This window comes from Falco naumanni, chromosome 1 (assembly GCF_017639655.2).
Source record: "Falco naumanni isolate bFalNau1 chromosome 1, bFalNau1.pat, whole genome shotgun sequence".
NCBI classification, from domain to species: domain Eukaryota; kingdom Metazoa; phylum Chordata; class Aves; order Falconiformes; family Falconidae; genus Falco; species Falco naumanni.
This window is the reverse complement of record NC_054054.1, coordinates 118913565-118933477: the sequence shown is the minus strand read 5'-3', so window position 1 is coordinate 118933477 and position 19913 is coordinate 118913565. Positions and strand designations below refer to the sequence as shown.

The 19913-nt window shown below is 46.0% G+C and overlaps 1 protein-coding gene across 1 annotated transcript; it reads right to left on the bottom strand.

Moving 5' to 3' along the window:
- Window positions 1–1710: 1710 nt before the first annotated feature.
- Window positions 1711–16396, bottom strand: SRP68 (signal recognition particle 68). The gene is made up of 16 exons (XM_040581172.1): window positions 16235–16396; window positions 14133–14199; window positions 13471–13584; window positions 12278–12473; window positions 11413–11495; window positions 11071–11180; window positions 10619–10701; window positions 10230–10370; window positions 6848–6946; window positions 6467–6531; window positions 5990–6149; window positions 5222–5316; window positions 4873–5002; window positions 4357–4432; window positions 3480–3532; window positions 1711–3009 (listed from the first exon to the last, which is right to left on the bottom strand). The coding sequence occupies exons 1-16, from the start codon at window positions 16383–16385 to the stop codon at window positions 2782–2784; spliced, it is 1851 nt and encodes a 616-aa protein (XP_040437106.1). The 5' UTR covers window positions 16386–16396; the 3' UTR covers window positions 1711–2781.
- Window positions 16397–19913: the final 3517 nt, after the last annotated feature.

The following is a 19913-nucleotide window of genomic DNA, read 5'->3' as shown; positions in this document are numbered from 1 at the left end:
AGATACTCCATCGGAAAAGCTGATTGAAAGCAATAATCTCGACCATTCCACTGGAGCTTCCTGTCTGAGGGCAATCATGTGGCCTACCTGCCCATTCATTCATGGAAAAAAAGAGCAAACACTTTAAAGCAAGCCTAATGAAAGAACCGAGCAGCAAGGAAGCAGGTTTCCAAGCACCACAAACCCGTGCTCCGCATCTTGCTCCGGCTGTTCCAGGCACAACCCACCCCTGGCATTCGGGGGAATCTGTTCAGCACGTCGCATCGGGCACTTCACTTGCCAGCGCCGTTCCCTCGTAACTGCTGGGGTCCAAGCCCCAACTTTGCCCTTCCAAGCTCCACAGCAGGGCTAAAAGCTTCAATAAACTTTGTGAGTCTGGTTTTCAACACACAGGTGATTTGAGGGATTTTTTTTTTTTTCCTCCTTTTTTTACATTTTTGTATTTTTTCCTAGCGCCTTCCACGTTAAGTCACAACACTGCTTACAAACCCCACTCCACTCACTTTCCATTAACATGACACCAAAACAAGTAAGCCAAGTTACCTCTCGGAGTGGTGCAAGGTGTTACCGGAGCCCTCGGGCAGAAGATCCTCCTCCAGAACTAAGTGGCCATTCTCCAGGGGTTCCACAGCCCCAGGTGATGGTGTCACCTTGATCCTCTGTATGCTCTGGAGGCAGAGTGCTTGGTGTTCTCAATGCTCAACATCAACTACACGCCTCAGAGGTCAGGAATAAAACTTTATTGTTTTCAGATTTCTTATCTGCGTTCAACCGATCAGTTACCTGTCAAAAGTTGTTTGACATCAAGAGGCCAATTGCTGTTAGCTTTTTGTAACAGTAACCAATTAAAAAGTGGCCACAGTACAAGTTTCACTGGAATCAATCCAGGTATCACACAGATTTGTGGTAGGAAAGCAGAAAGGCGTTTGGTTTGCAAACCAAACAGGAGAACAGTTCTCAAAGTGATTTGATATAAAAGCTGAAAAGGAGAGAGAAGCTCAGGGTAACGTACACGGAAAGAGGTACCATGGGGCAGACGAACCAGCTGATGCCTGCGCCGGTTATTGCACGACCAGGGATCAGGGTTTATGAGGAAATCTGCCATTCAAGACCACGTTTTCTAGAAATTGTCACCTAATGATTAGATAAGTCTTCTGTGTTTCCTTCAACTCTACACTTTCCCTTCCTTTTGTAAAATCCTCCTGGCCCTTGGCATACAGAGACAAATGGAATTAGCCAGAATACCAGAAATTCCCATTGTGTTTCCATGTTGCAAAAATTAAACACAAGAAGTTCCTCCTCTTTCTCCTACTTCTTTCCAAGCACAGTCCTCTTGAAAGCTGCTTTGTACTTTGAGAACTCACAAATCAGATCAACTTGGAACAAAGAAGCAAACATTCATATTAAAATAATGGGAATTAATTCCCCCCATTCATCTGACATGCACCTTGCATGGAAAATTCCCATGACAACAACAATCCAATCATTTAAAACAGTTCTGTTTCCACCTCTATTCACTCCAATGCCTAAAAATGGAGAAACAACGCAAAGTCAGGACAACCAGTGCAGAAGAATTAAGGCAGCTAGAACAGATTGTTTCACTTTCCAGCCACAGACCGAGTGAAAACCCAAACATTGCTGGTGGAAACTTCCAAATACTTTATTTAAGAATGGTTCTGCCCACGTGCTGTGGTTCCCCCCCCCCCCCCCCCCCAATTTAAATGATCACTGTTACGAAATTACCCGCATTTTGGAAGTGCCTATCACCACAGCACCTGGGCACTTTATAAAAAAAGCTGTCTGGCATGACAGAGATCTGTCACTCAAGAACTTACTGGTCTCCTGTTGCTTATTCCTCATTTCAGATGTGAATGCTGACCGAGGAGGAGTAAAAAAGCAGCAGATGAACTCCAGAAAAAGATCATCTTGTTTTCAGGCAAGGTTTAGATCAGAGACAAAATCAACACCAAGAGACCCAACTTCCCATGAAGAGCAAGGAGCAATTTCTAAAGCCACCCATGGAGCTAGTTTCCCAGGAGAAGGCTTGTAGGAATAGGTTCTATACTGTATTTAGGTATTTAACAAAAAGTGTATCAATAAAGAAGGATCCTGTTGGCCCAGAGTACAAATTCAGGTTATACTCCACCACAACTGGGTAACCATTAAACATTTGGTAAGGTATATGCTATCATTACACATAAGGAAAAAGGCTCCATTTTGTCATTTCTGAATGTTACATTTTTTTAAAACAGAGGCTTCTGGGAGTCAGAAGGGAAAGAGAAGTTAGCCCCCTTGGCTACTGTTTCGTAGCCTTCGTGTAGGCAGCCTCACCTTGCTGGTTTAGTTTTGCATCTATTTCTGCCTCTGTTTCCCCATCACATCCAGATTTCTAGACCAAAATACTAAATTATAGAGTCAAATAATGGGGTGGAGAGAGGAATCAAATTGTACCTATGCCCTGGTCCATGGTACATAGATGTGTACCAGCCCCGAACAGGCCACTGGTCATAAAGCAAACTCCAGCTTCTCCAAGCAGAATGGCATTTCTCTGTGCTCCAGATTATTTTCAGCTATTTACAGTGTATGTATGTTTCTGAACAGATTGTTTGTCTTTAATACACTGGGAGAGAATGCAAGTGCACAGACATATACACAGAACACAGGGAAGAAGATGGTAGAACTTCCCTCTGTGGGTTTCAGGTGCAGATATTTGTGTCCTAGAACCTCTTGGAGCTTTTCCTTCAACACAGAATAAAACCTCTGATCCTCAGGGGGTCCTGGTTAACTTTTGAATCCAAAGATGCCCTTTATATAACCCGTGAGGCCACTCTTGGCCTTCTGCTCCACCTTGTCCTCCAGAGGTGGGAAAGCAACATGATTAAGGGCCAGGTCAAAGAACAAGGGTTTGCATGGAATGGGCTGGAAGCCCGGAGGGAAGTGCACGAGGCTGACTTGCTTGCTGACAAGAGAAGGATCCAGACAGAAAGTCTCAAACCGTTCCGAGAGTGGCTGAAAAAGACCGATGCAGAAACACAAATTAAACGCGTATCAAATCAAAGCTGACAATGGCGAAACAAGCAAAGACGATTAAATAGCAACTGGAACAACAGAAGCTGAAATTCTCTTTTGTGACATATTGGGCCCTTGACAATTATTCGAACCCCTGTCAAAGCATCACTGCAGGATCTCTGGAAAACCTTCCCTTGTGCAGGGAGAAAACTGATAGAAAAAAAAAAAGATGATGCCACACTAGAAGCTGCAAGCAGCTCCCTAGCTCCTACCTAAGGGGTTCCTCTGTCAGTAACCTTCAGGACTTGCAGAATGAAAACCAGCCTAATAAAATCTCTTAAATACAGTAGTCATGACCAAACTCCAGTCAGCATAACATTTCTTGAGTTGTGAGACACATTCAGGTAACAGGTTAGAAGTAATGTTCGTTAAGAACACTACTAGAATTTGCCCAGGCTCTCAGCTCTTACCTTGCCATCCTTGACCTGAGATGGAGACTCGGTCTCATGAGTATCATTTGCATCTGCAAAATTGAAGAAAAAGTGTTAAGAATAACAGGCTAGATCTTGGCATAAAGTAAGACTAACCCAGTCCTGTAAGCTTAGCTATGAACCCTGCTTTCTGGGATACAGAAGACCATACTTTCAGCAGAATCCACTGGCTTTCTAGACTAAGAGGATCACACATACTCATCTAGAGCCAACAGCTCTCCAGTAATGGAGTTTTTCCTTCGCATTGTCACAAGAAGCTCCTACAGGAAGCACAGATTTTGAGTTAAGCGCAAAGCGGCAGATGGTAAAACCACAGCGTGGTCTGTTTAAGCAGCACTAGGACAATAGAAGACAAGGCAATCCACTACTTATTTTGGGTTTCCAGCAGCAGGCACAGCAAAAGCAGCAGCCCAAGAAATCACACAGTTCATCAATTCCCCCAAAGTTCTGCTAACCTGGTTGACAACTGACAAGGAGCAGAGCATCACCGCTCTCCCCTTTCTCAGCATTTCTCCCAGCTAGGCAAAACTGGGACAAATAAAGCCAACTTGTTTGCAGTAAAAATAATCAAACATTAAACACAGTGTTCTGTGCAGGTTACCAAAAAAGATGCACATCTTCACGAAGTGTTTTTGCATCTCTGGGCAGGCAGCAAGATACCAAATGTCTGGTCACTGGTTGCCTAGCTGCACTACACACAGCTAGAAATGAAAGGGCGGGGGGAGGGTTACAGACATTTTCCAGAGCCAACATAGATCAGAGTGCAGTGGAAAAACCCTTGGAACTTCAGAATTTAAATAGCTGCAGAGCCATTATTCAAGAGACATTAGAGCTCTAGTATAATTCTGCAACTCACCTAATATAGCTGCTGCTTGCAGGGAGTATTTCTCTGCGTTGACTTGAGTGATCAGATCCTGAACATCAGGCAGCTCCTAGATCATCAAAAGAAAATTATTTGAGACCCTCAAATGTGCCAGTGTAAGAGTTAAGACAAAGGTCAAACCTGACAAAGAGCTAAGAAATTAAGTCCTAGTGCTGATAAGCCTTCACAGAAGAGAAAAGCTACAGTACAGTCCTTCAGGCACTACAGAAGTTGTATAATAGAAAATGCACATGTGAGAAAAAGTGGTAAATTGTTATGGAGCTGCTACAGCAAGTCTGCCTCTCCTCCAAAGCAAGCGGCCAGGTGAAGCATTTCCACATGACCAGGAAGTCTCTACCATAATATGTCAAGAAGTCACACTCGGATTACTCTTCTCCCCAAAGATCAGTCTTGAATTGTAGTGGCCTGACTCCTAATTGACAATAAATCCCAGGACAGAGTTTCTTCATAAACTTCAGCTCCCTTCTACTCACAGGACTGGGTTCTTACCTTCAAGCTGTTCCTATAAGCTCCGGCTCCTGACTGAACTTCACGGGCATATTTCTGCACTCTTTCGTATAAAACAAGAGCTTCGCTCCATTTCTTTACCAGGACATAGGACTGCGCAATGAAGAAACACCTGCAACAGTCAAGAGGGGATCCTTGACATGTTTGTTATCCATACCTTCTGCCAGCTCAAATGACTGATGTAACAGGAGATACTCTTAAGCAGCACCGGCCAGTTTCCCCTTCACAGAAGGGTAGTGGAAACTGCATTAAAGTCCTGTACAGAACACAGAGCTTTCAACCTTTGAAGATGTAATGCCTGCTAAAGAAAACCTGGCTGTTTCTCAGTCACCTGTAAGCTTTGTACACAAGTGTCTTCAATCCAATCTCTTTTTGGAAGTTCTTGTCCTCTTCTAGGCCAGGAAGTTGTGTCAGTTCCACGAGGTTCTGTGCAAAAGAGAGCAACAAATGCAGGCATTTTCCTATGGAATCTGCCAGAGTAAGAGAAAGCTGCCCCTTTTAACAAGTCAACAGTACACTCCCATGGAAATAGTTTCCAGTTTTCTAATTATCAGTATGCTAACTTTGTGAAGAACGCTCATTTAAACTTGTGCAAATTTGCCCTCAGGACAGATTTCCTGACAAAAAACGGAATTAGGACAAAGACTCCTCAGATTTCACATGAAGTAATTTTTTCATAAGGCATTTCCCTTTCCCATTCACAACTGCTTCAGCCACAGGCTCCCAAGTTAATAGAAAATTTATGTGAGAAACTGCTTATGAAGAACAAGTACATTTTAAGTACCTTTAACTGCTACTTTCTCTGGCCAGCAGAAGCTAAGGCAGCTATCAGGGTGCTGCATGAAATAGTTCAAAAGCTATTTTTAAAACTGCATTTGTGTACAACCAAGGGGACCCATTCTAGCAGCATTTTCTGTTCACAATTAGAAGGGGGGTTCTGTGTTTCACGTAGACATCAAACATCTTCAACAAGGTGATGGTAGGTTGCTCTTCAGACTTCACAGGCAGTTCACTTGCACGGCTATATTTTCTACAATAACTTTTTGTACCAAAATTCTCCAGTTAGTATGAAGAATTAGATTTGTTTCCCCACCATTACCTGCAAAATGATATCGTAAAGACGGATCAGGTCCTGAGGCCGTGGTGTGCGCTTGCCATCCTCTTCGGACCGCTGCTGCTGCAGCAGTGCCTTCTGCAGAGACTTTGCCATGCTCTCATTGCGCTTGATGGCTGTTGACAGCTTGATGTAAGTCAAATAACTAAGCAGATAAAATACCATTAGCAGACTGTCAGAACTACTCAGACATTACTCTTTGTTCTGAAAAAAACACTCCCCCCAGTCTAAGCTGTTACTAATACCGGGGGGGTGGGGGGGGGAATATCTGAAGGGTCAACATGAGTCTTAAGTAAAATGTTTTCAAAGCTGCATAAATCAGATCCTTATCTGTACAGTCATCCTTTGAGATCTGAGAAGCCCAGAACAAAACCCCATAAAACAAAACCAAACAAAAATAAAATCTTGAGATAAGAACATGACTTCTTCATACTAGTGCAGGCAGCAATGTTTGCCTATTACCTGTGTAAGTACTGGATGTTGGACACCTTCCCAGAATCATTTTCCAAAGAGTGTTCCCGCTGTTTCTGCAGAAATTAAACAAAATACCATGTGATTTACTTAAAACTGGCAGCCAAGGGAAGAAAACATCAGAAACAACTCAAGGTTTGGGTAAATTAGGGAAGTTATAACAGACTTCCAGACAGAAGAATGAGGTCTTCTGCACTGCTATTCACTCTCTCCTGTTCTGAAGAGAATAAAATAAAACATGATAGACACTTCTGCAGCTTTTTATTAAATAAATCACAGTCACTTCTATTGTTAAGCACCTTTAACAATAACAGATCTGTCCCAAAGAAACACTATGTTGTTGAAAGTAAAACACTGATGTTTGCTGCTTACCTGGTCTGGTTTCAGATCTTCCCGAACAGCCTGAATGGCATCTCTACACTCACTGAGTAAAGATTCAAACAAACGTTCCTTTGTCTCCTCATTTTCTGCCTAAGAGCAAAGGGAAGTTAAGACAGATATCATAAATTTTTGTCTTTTGCGTCCCACGATGCAAGAATTAACTGAGGAGATTTAAACAAATTTAAACCCAAATTATGGCTTTCAAGATCCATGGATAGCTAGAACTCCAATCTGTAGCTGCCTGCAGTACGTTCAAGGGGACAAACTGTCCAAAAAACTGTAGCAGCAGTGAAGGCCTAGTGCACACAGCTCTGAGCACCTCCTCCCTGCAACAGCTACCTCCCCAGCACCTCCCTTCCCTTCCAGGACGGCACCCACATTGCTCCGAGAACAGCTGAGGCTGGACTGCACTGTGGGAAAGGCCCTGTAACAGAAGAGCTAAGCATTACTGCCCTGGCAAACTACCAATGTAGACTGCTTTTGTTATGCTGACTTAATTTTTCTCACGTGGTAAGAACATGCAGATGATTATCTTCTCTGCACTCCCAGTCTAGTAATGCTCACAGTGGCAATAATTTGTTTGAAGCATTTTTAAAAGTAACCCTGTATTTTAGTAGCAGGAGTCACCGAGTGCTTTTCTGCTGTCACCACAAATTTTGTCAAAAAATGAAGCAGCTTTTGGCCTTCTGCCCCAGAAACAAAATTCAACGACCAACTTTTGAAAAACAGGTTGAAGCTCGACCTCTAATGGACTGGCATATCATGTACCTCATTAAACAATGCACCCAAAACCAAACTCCCATTCAGGTGACAGAGACAGTAAACAGATGGGGATCACAAAACAAAAAAAAGAAACAAAAAAGGAAAAAACCACCCAGAAACAAACCTCAACTTTAGTAATCAAAGGAGGGCTTAAAGCGTATCAGCACTGTGTTACATCGCTTCCGTGTCATGTAATAGCATAAGATGAACTTTGCTGCAACAAATTTGCAATTGTTCAAATTAATAAAAAAACTTCCTAAAAACATGCTTACTCATTTGCCTCCTGTAGAGAGATCTGCTGTCTCTGCCTCTCTTCAGGTTTGCAAACCCGTTAAGGAATGTTATTTTTACTCCCTCACAAAGCCTCAGGTATCTCGACCTGAGATGAAGGCATTTTTTGGGTTTGGTGGTTTTTGGTTGTTATTTTTTTTTTAAGAAAGATTTGCTGCAAGAATTTTTTAAGGTGGGACTGACTACTGAGAATAACCAGAGACGAGTCTGACAGCATTCTCAACCTCACCCAGAGGAGCACAGCAATTTCACTGTACGCGCAAAAATGAAAACAGACATAGCTGGATCATCAGTCAAGCACAAACAGGGAAAGGGTTGGGCTGTGCAATGAAACAAAGGCTTTCCTTTCTAAGCAAAACCTCCTAAGGTTAAGCTGATTCTACGCGTAAGTACACATATGTTCTGATTTGGGAGATATCACATCATAAAACCAGCATACAAGTGCAACAGCTGGTTATTCAAGTGCCCCGATAGAACAGCACACGTTCACCTTAAAGGGATCAAGGGAACTGATCCCACTTAACCCACTTCTGAAAGTCTAGGGGTGCTCACTTCTAATTTCTTCTTTGTTCCAAAACACTGTGTATCATCTCTGAAAGTTATTACCACCCATTTCTGTTACAGTCCTAGTTACCAGAGATGACCACAGAATCCTTGAGGCAATACCAGACAGGAGCACGCTTCCGTTGCTCTGCCCTTTAGCCTTCTCACTTCTACCTGGTTAGTCAACGGGGCCCCTTAAAGTCATCCAAGTCTACAAAAGGGCTGATATAAGTAATTTTAAGCTTGGATTTCTATGTCAATTTGGCTTATTTATTCTGTTTCTCCTATTACCAGTAAGATACTGAAAGCAACGGTATAATTGCACTGAAAATCTTGATTTTTACACAAAACTCACATTTGTGTTCGCTTCTAATCAAACCCTGAAGAGCACTGCTGTTCTGTTAGGGTTCCGACTTAGTGAAGACTAGCAGAAATGTGCCAAAGATCCCAGAAACCACAATGCATCCAGCTGAAGCTGAACTGCCCATCACAGCTGACACAGCAACTGCAGAACTGCTTTCAAAAGGCCAACTTTTAGCCCTCTGGGAATGTAAATACTGCTGCTGCGTGCTCAGCTCTCACCATTACTAGTTGTGACCTGGTAGCACAGAACTCCTCTGTTTAGTGAGGGCTTCCAAAGAACACAAAGCAAGATGAAAACAAATTCACATCACTGTTCTGCCAGAGCTTTATGGAACAAAGAGGGCCGACTGCTAGCCTGGCAGGGTGGAAATTAGACAAGGGAACATGGAACTCTAAGCTGCACTTCCACCTCCTGGCCATACCGACGTATTACCTACAAAAAAATATAAATTCAGCAACATACAATTTGTAACGTTACAACAAAAACTGGTTAACCCTAATGTTTTCTACCCAGCCATACCATGTTTATCCTACTCACGCTATCTTCTTAGCACTGTCTCCTGCTGTGGCCCACTTGCCTTATACCTTTGTAGGGTTTTCATTTTATGATTTAGATTTCTATTTATCATTATTCTGGTGATAAACGATTTTTAAGGCTGCAAAAATCCCATCTTTTGTAGTGACAATTGTTACTAAAGATCCTTTCGCTGCCTTTTCAAACAGCAACGGTGCTCTACGCAGCCACTGGGAAGCAGAATGCACCATCTGGGCACCGTTTCCAAGGAAAAAGTCCCATGTGGAAAACTTGGCTGCAATACTAAAGACATGCATAGCATGTGCCATTACAAGTGTTTCAGAACTATTACGTTGAAAATTGATTCATTCAGTAACCCTCTTCCTGCTTCTGAGGATTTACATAAGTCAGGAAGAGACTGCTATAAATCTCATAGCACCTGTTTCACCTGGCAAATTGCTTTTTGTTGCTGAAAAACTTGATCGATATATATCTTTTTTCTTCTGGTTGCTCTGAAGTCAGAGCATTTAAGCAAGATACTTAAAAGAAATCAGAACAGTAATTCAAAACCAGTTACTCTTAAAATTGTACTTTTCATTTCTGAGTGACTTACAAGTAATAACGGTTATCAACCTGCCACTGAAAGGAGCACAGAATGTTCAAAAGAGCAGTAATACTCAGAACAGATCTCCCAGACTACCAGTTAGTAGATTGTGGAAGCCACCCCCAGCTGACACTTCAGCTTTGGGTTTTAGTCAATATTCCCACTTTTACTTTTAGCCTTCCAGCCCCATGTTTGACAAAATGCCTTTAGTCCAAGCATCATGTATTATCTTGCACACTGAAGGAAAGAGGACAGTTAGAACGCTGGCACTGGTGATGGTTTCGTTTCTGGGTTACCTGAACAATCGCTGCTTCGTTGTCTGCCAGCCCCAGCAAGAAGATCCTCACTTTGTCTATCTTCACTGGAACAGTTCTTCCTCTCCACTCCACCTCGCTCATCGTGGCTGCCTGCTTTGCTCGAGTTTGGGTAATCAAAGCCTGCAGAGAACAGACTTAATTTAACGAGCTTGAACTTTAAGGTATCCAATACTGAACCTTTCAAATTCACGATAGACTTGACTATTCTGAAATCAAAGGACTTTTTAGGAAAGTGTGGTTTCCCATAGAGCCCACGCTTGCTTGCTCACTGCCGACATGTTTTGGCTCTCGACTGGTGTGCTGCAGCAATATTTGTGTTCAACAGAGTGATAATGAATGTTTCAACTTGAATCATGCAGTTAAGTTACCTCCAGTTTTTCTGCAAGAAGACCTTCAGTGCCACCAGACCTCAGTCTCATCTGCATCAACTCATTCATGGCAGACTGGTCACCTGAAAGAATTAACAAATCAAGATCACATTTCCATCCCAGTTCACAAATTATTTTAATACAGAAAAGCTAATCAATAGATTTTATACTAGCGACTTGGGACAAATAGAATAAATTTGCAATTTCATTCTGACTTCATAAGCAAACTAATGCAAAATGGCATTTTGTCTTTATACATAAAACCACATGCACTGTTGCACAATGACTGTATTTCTCCAGTGCTAAACGGACCCAGAATGTGTGCAGAATTTGCCCAAAACATTATGGACTCATGACACTTGGACCAGTATTTAATTATCAAGTCAATATTCCTTTCCTGTGAACAAGCTTTGCTCTTTGTTGGTGACAAGGTACTCCCTCCCTTTCCTTACCAATATTATAGGCACAGTAGCGAATGTTGGGTGAGATCTCTTCCACACGCTGGTTATACAGCACAGCTTGTTCTTCTGTGAAAGCATTAGCCAGTTTTTCATATATGGTCCTACAGCAAAGAATAAACATTAACACTGCAATAAGTGTTGATTTGTGAGATGTTATCTTAAGGGAAGAGTTTGTGTCTCTACTCTGTCGGATGGTTATTTCTTCAGCAGTACCTCCTAGTTAAGTGCACAATTAACTAAACAACTCAGAGTTGCTGTATGTACAATATATGAACTTACCAGACTGATCCAGTATTATTTGCTAAATGAAGCCAGTAAAGTGGGGGAACTCACTTGCATTTGTTGAAAGCCTCCATTGCTGCCTTCCACTCCTGGTGTTCAAAACGAAGCATTCCTGTGAGGTAAGCCATGTACGCCTGCAGACAGTGCAAGGGCAAGTTATTTCCCCAAGACAGACAGTCCAGTTTGCACAACCTTTAGTATGAAGGCTGCTGCAATGCCTACAGTTAAGTGCCTAAGCCTTGCCCTATTCATCTGGGCTTTCCACAGAAGACAGCTGATTTGGATTACGGGTTAAGAGCTACCTGCCTTTTTTTTCTTTTAACTGACATTGCTACATTTCTAAGGAGACAAAATGAAAGATGTTTCTTGCTTGCTATGCAATCAAACATGGCCCACTGACATCACAAAACTTTTTCCCCCCCCAGCAATAAGCTACAAAACAGCAGTTTAAACTAACCAAGTATACCATTGCAGCTCCTTGTTCACAGAGGCCAATATCACAACACAGCTGCTTTCTGTGTTCCATGAACCAAAGCTACAATCGCTCTAGGTGGCTACTTTAGGGCACTTAAGAACAGATAAGCACAGTTTCTTAGGCTGTGTTGCATCACTTTAGCCTCAATTCTTTTTTTTTTTTATTAAACGATTGTCCTTGCTTTGAAGAACAGTAATTAGATACACTTAATAAACTCCTAAACACCAAGTCCTCATCTTGGCTGGTGCCACTGGTTATTTCTGCAATTCCAGCAGCTGCATTAACAGTAAGTCCAAGCCATTCAAAGGGAGACATTATCCAGTTCGAAAATTAGTCAATTTTGATTATCTATTGCTAGATGAGAATAATCTCTTCAACCAATATCCAAAGGTTTCTTGTTCAGCTTTTGCTGTAAAACAAGAGCAACGTATCAGTGGTTACCTGAGCTTCCAGCTTTGTTTTGGCATCCACCCGGTTACTTTCACACAGTCGTTCCAGCTCCTCAGCATGTTTCACAGCTTTGCGCAGGCGAGACAGCAAGTGAAACCGTTTGCGAGGCTCTGTGTTTGCTTCCTGTTTCAGCTGCATGGCGTAACTCCAGGCTCTCTCTGCATCCATCAGAATCAACAGCAAATACCTAAAGGGCAAAGGAAAATTAATGAAAAATAATGACATTCAAACAAGTATCACCACATCACCACTAGTTCTTTGCCATATGATCTGCAAAGTTTGGTAACAAAAGTTTAGCTTGGTCAGTAAGAGGTAGATGCTTTTATTTCTTAACTTTCCAAGTGCACAAATTCCTATTACTCCTAACTGTTTTCTACTGTATTTCTCACTACAGAAATGTAATTACCCAACTGAGGAAGAGAATACGGTATCACTCTGTAGCACCACAAGACGTTGCAATGACAAGGGAATTATGATTTCAGGTCACTCTTGGTTTACCCATGTTGGAACACTGGTTCAATACGGGTAAACATGTCTGCTTTCCCATCAGCTAATGCTATAATGCATCTGGCTTCATAACAAAACAGGTGAAGACAACAGCATGTTTTCTTTTCCCCACAACAAAAGAGGAGACAGCAGACATTTCAATTGTTTCTAGAAGACAGGAGATGAGCCCAAGATCTTGGCTATTCTCTACATATTCTGTCAGACAAGCATTCTGCCAAATTCTGAAAATCTAAGTAAAACCTGCAATCCAGTATTTCTGTTCAAAGGGAAGGAATAATGTCTCCAGCCTTGCTGGCTACACCCTTTACATTACCAGCATTTACAAGGCTACCTTACAACAGATCTGAATAAGCATTTCCTCCTTAATATCAAAGTAGTTTACCGATTATGAGAACCCATTTTAGCAACTATGAGGGAAGAGACAGAACTGGCTGTTGCTGCTCCCTCTTCTCCTACTTGTTCACATGATGAAGCAGGATCTGAACAGTGCCTCTTCCTCCTGCACTGCAACCTGAACTTTCATCTTTTATTGGTATCAACAACATACATCTCTAAAAGAAACATTTCTGAGTATATTTTACAGAACAGTTTTCCACCACCACATCACACGCAATTACCGAAATGAAAGAAACTATTCACTTATATACTGAATGCTCGATTCCATCCAGTGACTGTACCTGTTGTCTGAGAGAATCTCCTCAGTTACTTTCTTCCCAGTGAACTTGTGCCTGTTTCCCATCTTGAAGTTGAGAGTTTTACGGAGTCGCCTTAGCCTGCGGGAGCAATAACCCCTAAAGAAAAGATGATCACAGTCAGTTTGCCCAAAGAACAACTTTGCTTCTGTTTGCAGCTCTCTCCCACCAGAAAAAAAAAAAAAAGGACTAAAGGCTGTGACAGGCAATGTTTTAACAACTAAGAATGCCATATATGACATACAGTAAGAGGTAGTTCAGAAACTACCTGTAAGCCAGCAGCTAACAGAATACAAGAAACATAATAAGACATGTAATAATTTTTAATCTGGAAAAATCTAATTGCTTTATGTATGTTTATTGAACGCTCAGTTCTGGAAGAGTATAGCGATTATCAGTGAGGAGTTAACAAACAAGCTCTTAAAAGGCAATAGAGAAACAAGAGCCAGCCTGTACCCTCCTAAATGGAACAGTCACAGCACATCACATCTAATGAAAAAAAGCATACATTGCTTCACACAACGCACCCTATGAAGGGGTATTTACTTGGCAGATCGTTTTTGTTGCCTGCTACAGTGGATTTACATTTTATATGAAGTTAGCCAAGACGCACCAGTGACTCCAAGACACGCACACTGTTTACTAACCTGTACCTCTGGAAGTCTCCGTGTCTTAAACCGTGCTGCTGCTGAGACTCCTTCACAATCTGAAGGACTGCAATTTGTGTTAAGGCAGATAGACAGAACTGTAACCAGTTCTGTTATTTTGGTGTAGAATGAAGAAGGGAACCCTATAGGTTCCATTAAACAAACGTACTTCGGACAGAGCAGCACCCAAAAACATCGTAAAAACAAAAAGTTGAGAGAACTGATGGTCCTAAAAGACCTCACGCCTTCACTGCTTACTTCAGAGCTTTATGACTGCCAAGGCCAGGACTAAAACATACCACAAGCACTTCGTCTTACAAGCCACCATTAGAATCTTGCTGTTGCTAGAGCTCGTTTCAAGATAAGCTATGCCAACAGACACATCTAGGCTAATAGAACTGACTACCCTAGCTACACTATACCGCCTCCGCAATCACACTTGTGACACAGTTTTGTTGGCAAAATTGAAAGAGAGAACAGCTTTTCAGCCCTTAAACATGCCATCTCTCAGGAAAATAAGTACACTGAACAGAAACACTGCTGCCTTCCTGATGCAGCTTCCACAAACTGCTTTCGGACAGAAAACCTCATAAGAGCTTATGGGAAGTATTCAGGGGGCTTATTTTCTACCCAATTTTTCAACACATTTCCAGTCTTCCTGCGTATTACTGTAACAAGTACCCTCTGACAGAATGCACTGCCTGTGACTTGCAGTAGCATCCCTATCCATCCAGTATCTGCATGACTTTCATCCAGACTCTACAGTCTTTAGCATATTTGCCAATTTCCGAGCATCCTGTACTTACTTTATTCACTTAGTTAATGCTACCAAATAAAATCACGCTGTATTCTAGTAAGTCAGCTGATGTTTTTAACTCAGTTTGCAAGGCAAATTATTTTGTAATATAAAATCTCCATCATAAACAAGAACTCTCTGTGCTGTATGCTTTATACCCCAGAATTTCCTTTACGCTTTACCAAGAAGCCTTAAGAAAACCCCACAAAACCAGAACCAGACTATACAATGACCCCACCAAAAGAAATACTATTTCTATACCTAGAGAAAAAGAAACTACCAGACTTAACGTTTAGAAGAGCAGATGCCTATTAAAGTGTTTTCTTGGAATTACACCTAAAAGAAAGTCTCTTTAGTTTAAGTACTAAAAAACTGCATTCACAGTTATTATACTGAATTAGTTTGCACTTGTAGAACAGAAGTCATACTGCAATGTCTCAACACAGCGATCCCTGTTCTTGCTGTCTACCTAAGGGTTTTTTTCAGACTGTTTTTTATCCTGTGCACCTACTCGCTGAATTCATATCCCCTATATTACTTAGTTTTTCATTGACCTAGATGTTCCTAACATTATCGGGGCAAATGTCCACATCTCACTCAAGTTACTAACTTTACAACACCTGCTACACACTAAATGGAAAACTGCAACCTTATTTCATTTGGGTTTTCCTCTTACCCAGAAGATAAAACTCAGCTCAACCACAGCTGTGCAGCTGGACTAGTTTCACATGAAAGTTTCACATGCAAAAATGCCACTAGCTTTTACGTGCCGCATCAGATTCTAGAAGTGCTAAATCTGAAGGAGCCAGTTTGCCATCTCAGCATATTTGTTAAGATTTATTTTACCCATTGTTGCCCACTTCAGCCATTAATACTACCACCGGCAGACTGCTGACAGCCTACTCTCATCTAAAGCCCGCAGCCTAGCACAGAGTTCTGCTTTGAAGGCTGACGACAGCTGCCACACGGTTCGAAAGAAACTGCAAAGGTAAAGAATAAACCCACAGTTCAGAGACGGACAGCGGACTCCCCTGTTTCACCCAAACCAAACCCCCACCGCCAGGGCCGGCCGGGACCGCGGGGCTCACAGCCCGGCTCCGCCTGAGGCCCCGCGGCCTGCGCCCACCCGCCGCCCCGGCACAGGGCAGTGCAGCCCCGCCGCCCCCTCCCGCGGGGAAGCCGAGTGGGCCGTGCCCGCCCGCCCGCGGCCTGAGCCCCGCGCTCCCCACCGCGGCCGCCACATCCCGCCGCCCACGGGGCCGGGCCTGCCACGTCCCCCCTCCGCCGCCGCCGCGGCACAGGATACTCTCCAGGCCCAGGCTGTCGCCGAAGTTACCGGCCTGCGGCCCGGTCGGCCTCTCGTTCTCCTTGTTCTCCTCCGCGCCGCCGCTGCCGCCGCCGCCGCCACCTCCCGCCCCGCCGCGACCCCCGCCGGCGCCCTGCCGCTCCGCCGCCATCTTGTGCGCGAGCCACCGCCGCCGCGCTGCATCATGGGCCGGGGGAGGGGAGGCGCGCGCCGAGGCCATGACGAGCGCGGCCGCCGCGGGGGCGGATGGGATAGGGGAGGATGGCGGGGGGGGGGGGGGGGGGGGGGCGGGGATGGCTCCCGGGGGGGGGGGGGGGGGGGTGAGCCGGGGGCGTGCTCGCCCCCCGGGGTCGCACAGGGTTTAGTGACATTCCTCGGGATCGAGCCCTCCTGCCCCTGCCCCCCTCACGCGCTCCGGGACTGCCCCCCCGCCCCCCCCCCCCCCCAGGATTGGGGTCCGCAGCCCTGTCCCCCTCCTCTACCTCAAGGCTGAGTCACCAGGATAAACCCCCCAGCCCTGACCCCCTCACCCACCCGGAGCTGACCCCCCCAGGGTCACCACCGGCCACATGACCAGCCCCCCCCCAACCCTGACACCCTCACCCACCCTGAGGAAACCACCTCCCAGCCCCCTCCTCTTCCCCAGTGCTGAGCCCCCAGCCCAAACCCAATGCCCACCCTGGGCTGACCCCCCCAGGCTTCCCCTTAGCCCTGCTGAACCCCTGGCTGAAAGGGCCGGCTCTGCCCTGCTCAGCATCAGCCAGGCAGCTGAAACTCGGTGAAACTGTGCCTTTCCCAGTAAAATAAGCGTATTTTGGGGTGTGGGCTTGGAGACCCTCAGGAAAGCTGCTCTGCAGGGCTGGCTCTGAGGCGTTCACCTCCCTTGAGCTGGCTGAGCCACTGCAGGAGGCTCACGCAAATGGCGGCACCGTCATTAGCCAAAGCATCCCGGGAAAGGGCCGAGGACGCGCCCGTGGCTGTGGGCTCAGCATCAACCAGCATCAACCCTGGCAGCTGGGGGTCCCTGCAAACCCAGAAACGGTGGGTCCCACCAGGCTGCTGCGGGGCAAGGGGGGACATGCACACCCCGGTCCCCAGCCACCCCAGGCACCTGTTTCTGGGAGCAGGGACTCGGTCCGGTCCCTGCGGAGGGATGCTGTGCGTGGCCGGTGCTGAGCCACCCCCACTGCTGCAGCAGTCCCAGGGGAGCCCTGAGCACCTTCCCAGGGCACCGGGGGAGCCTCTGCTGCCCTGGGCACCTTCCCAGGGCACCGGGGGAGCCTCTGCTGCCCTGGGCACCTTCCCAGGGCACCGGGGGAGCCTCTGCTGCCCTGGGCACCTTCCCAGGGCACCGGGGGAGCCTCTGCTGCCCTGGGCACCTTCCCACGGCACCGGGGGAGCCTCTGCTGCCCTGGGCACCTCTGCTGCTCCGGGCAGCCCTTTCAGAGAGGGGTTAAACGCCCACAGGCCAAGCATTAGCCAAAATCTCCCACCTTCAGCCACAGTACCTGCAGGGCAGCAGGGAACATCTTCACCCCTGTATGACTGTAAAAGAAGAGACCCTCTGTTGTTATTTAAAAGCACCTCCCTGCAGCTATTTAAAGGTATAAACCTGAGCAAAACAGTTAAGACCAGCGTTTAAATATTAAATATTTGAACCAAGCTTCGAGATACTTCTTTAGGGACAAACACCAAACTGTGGGGGTTTTTAATACCTGCTATCCTAAATACTTAAATTGTTGCTCTTCTGCCCTTCAGAGGGCTCAGCTATGACCTCTTATTTCTGATTTCAAAGCTCTCCTTCCCTCTCGCGGACCTGAAAGCTCAAAGGCGAAAAAGAAAACCCGAGACCTCAAGCCATGGCTTTCCACTGCAAACCTTTTAAGCCGTTTCTGCCTGCTCTGGGTTTCCACCGCATCTCCCAGGGATCCCATCTAAACCAAACCGTGTTTCAGAACGATGCTTGAACCCAGCAGAGACGTTTCAACTGAAGCATGTTTTACAAAGAACAGCTCCTCTCTCCTGGCCGTGGTGGTTCGGACAGGCTCGATTTAGGTTGGCACTGCAGCACCCGCATTCAGATGCCCCAGCGCAAAGCCGTGGGCAGCACACACTAAGGGACCCGCTCCAACAGCAGGACAGCCGTCAGGCTTCGCTGAAGGCACGTTGCTGCTGTGCCGCCTTCCTCACACGCTGGCACGGAGCTTTGCTGTTCCTCTGGAGTTTGTAAGTGGGAGGATAAAACTGTCAGCTGCTGGCTTGGTGCAGATTGCTGCTGCAGAGCTGGCTCTGCTCTTCTCCCAGGGCAGAGGGAGAGGAGGGCAGCACAAACTCGTGGCACCACGTCGAGCAAAGCCTTGCAGCAGGGCGGTGGGTCTGAGTTGCCTTTGGTGTCACAGGGAAAGCTGCAGGGAATAAATCCACTGGGGGTTACCAGCTCCAGAGACTCACACCATACAGACCGCCCCTGTGCCACCAGCCCCTGCAGCTTGGGACCGTTGGTAGCCTTCCAGCGTGCCTTTTCCTTTTGCTTTCAGCCACCCTTGGATGCCAGACCCCCAGCCTGCCGCAGCCCTGCCCAAATAACCCATCTGCATCTCAGGCAGCAAATTTATTTTGTGGTTTCTGGATGAGGGGGGTCCTGCTGCTGATCGTTGTGTACGACACTGGGAGTTGCACGTCGCACTGGTGTTTGGAAAGAAACTGGGTGTTTTCCCTCATCTTTACTAATAGCATCAACTCTGCAGCGTAAAGGTAGTCCTGTCCTCTCTGAGCTGATGGCAGCTCAAGGGAGACCAAAGGTACCACCAGCATGGATCAACCCAAACACTAATGCCACGCTGCGAGTATCTGAGGGCACAGGGAGCTGAGGCAGCTCCCGGAGGGTGAAAGCTCCCTGGGGCTGGGCTTTCCCCACAAGCTGGCCCTGCAACCTCCGTGGCCATGGCCGGGGACGATGCCCCTTGCCAAGGGCAGGAGTGAGTCCCTGATGGTGTGTGGCCGGGCTGGGATCAGGAGAGGAAGGCAGAGCTGTGCTGCTGTGGCTCAGCACCTCCTTGTGCCCTGCAGGATAGCCGGCTTTCCCCTGCGCTGCTCCCAATCGCCTTACACCAAGGTGGGGTGCTTGCTTCCCCCCATACCTCGGCTGCATAACTGAAGAGGAGCCGGTTTGGTGGGGGGGTGCTGCGGGCTGCCAAGGGGGAAAAGGGCTCTGTATCCTGTGGCAGCAATGTGACAGGGCTGTGACTGTCCCCAGACCTCCCAGCACTGCCAGCAGGCTTAGATCTGAACATCCATTAAGACGATTGCGAAGCTGTGGAGTGGGTTAGTTATAGGAGTAATCAATACATTAAATATTTCTCTCTCCACAGGAACAAACCGAGGCAGCCTGGGGGCTGGATGAAGTGGCCTTGGAGAGCTGATTGCACCGGCTAGTCCCCAGACTTCCATCTGCAGAGGCTCTGAAGGAACAAAACAGGCAATTTTGCAGGCAAGAAAAGAAGACGGATGGGGAAAAGATTTGTTCTTGCTGCAGTGAATGACCCTGATACCCTCACCCCTGGGGGAAAATACGTTCTCCTACAAAGCTGAGCTCACCTCCAGGGTGTTTGGGTGCAAGGATTGAGCTGTGTGCTGCGTAATTTGGCCACATTCGCAGTCCGAGTGGACCCCCGTTCCT

Bases quoted from the DNA above. Each gene is read 5' to 3' on its own strand.
- SRP68 (XM_040581172.1), bottom strand. From the start codon at position 16,385: ATGGCGGCGGAGCGGCAGGGCGCCGGCGGGGGTCGCGGCGGGGCGGGA. The intron at 12,474-13,470 runs GTACAGTCACTG...TTTGCCCTTTAG, and splicing joins GAGATTCTCTCAGACAACAG to GTATTTGCTGTTGATTCTGA. The intron at 6,947-10,229 runs GTAACCCAGAAA...CTTTGCTCTTAG, and splicing joins ACGAAGCAGCGATTGTTCAG to GCAGAAAATGAGGAGACAAA.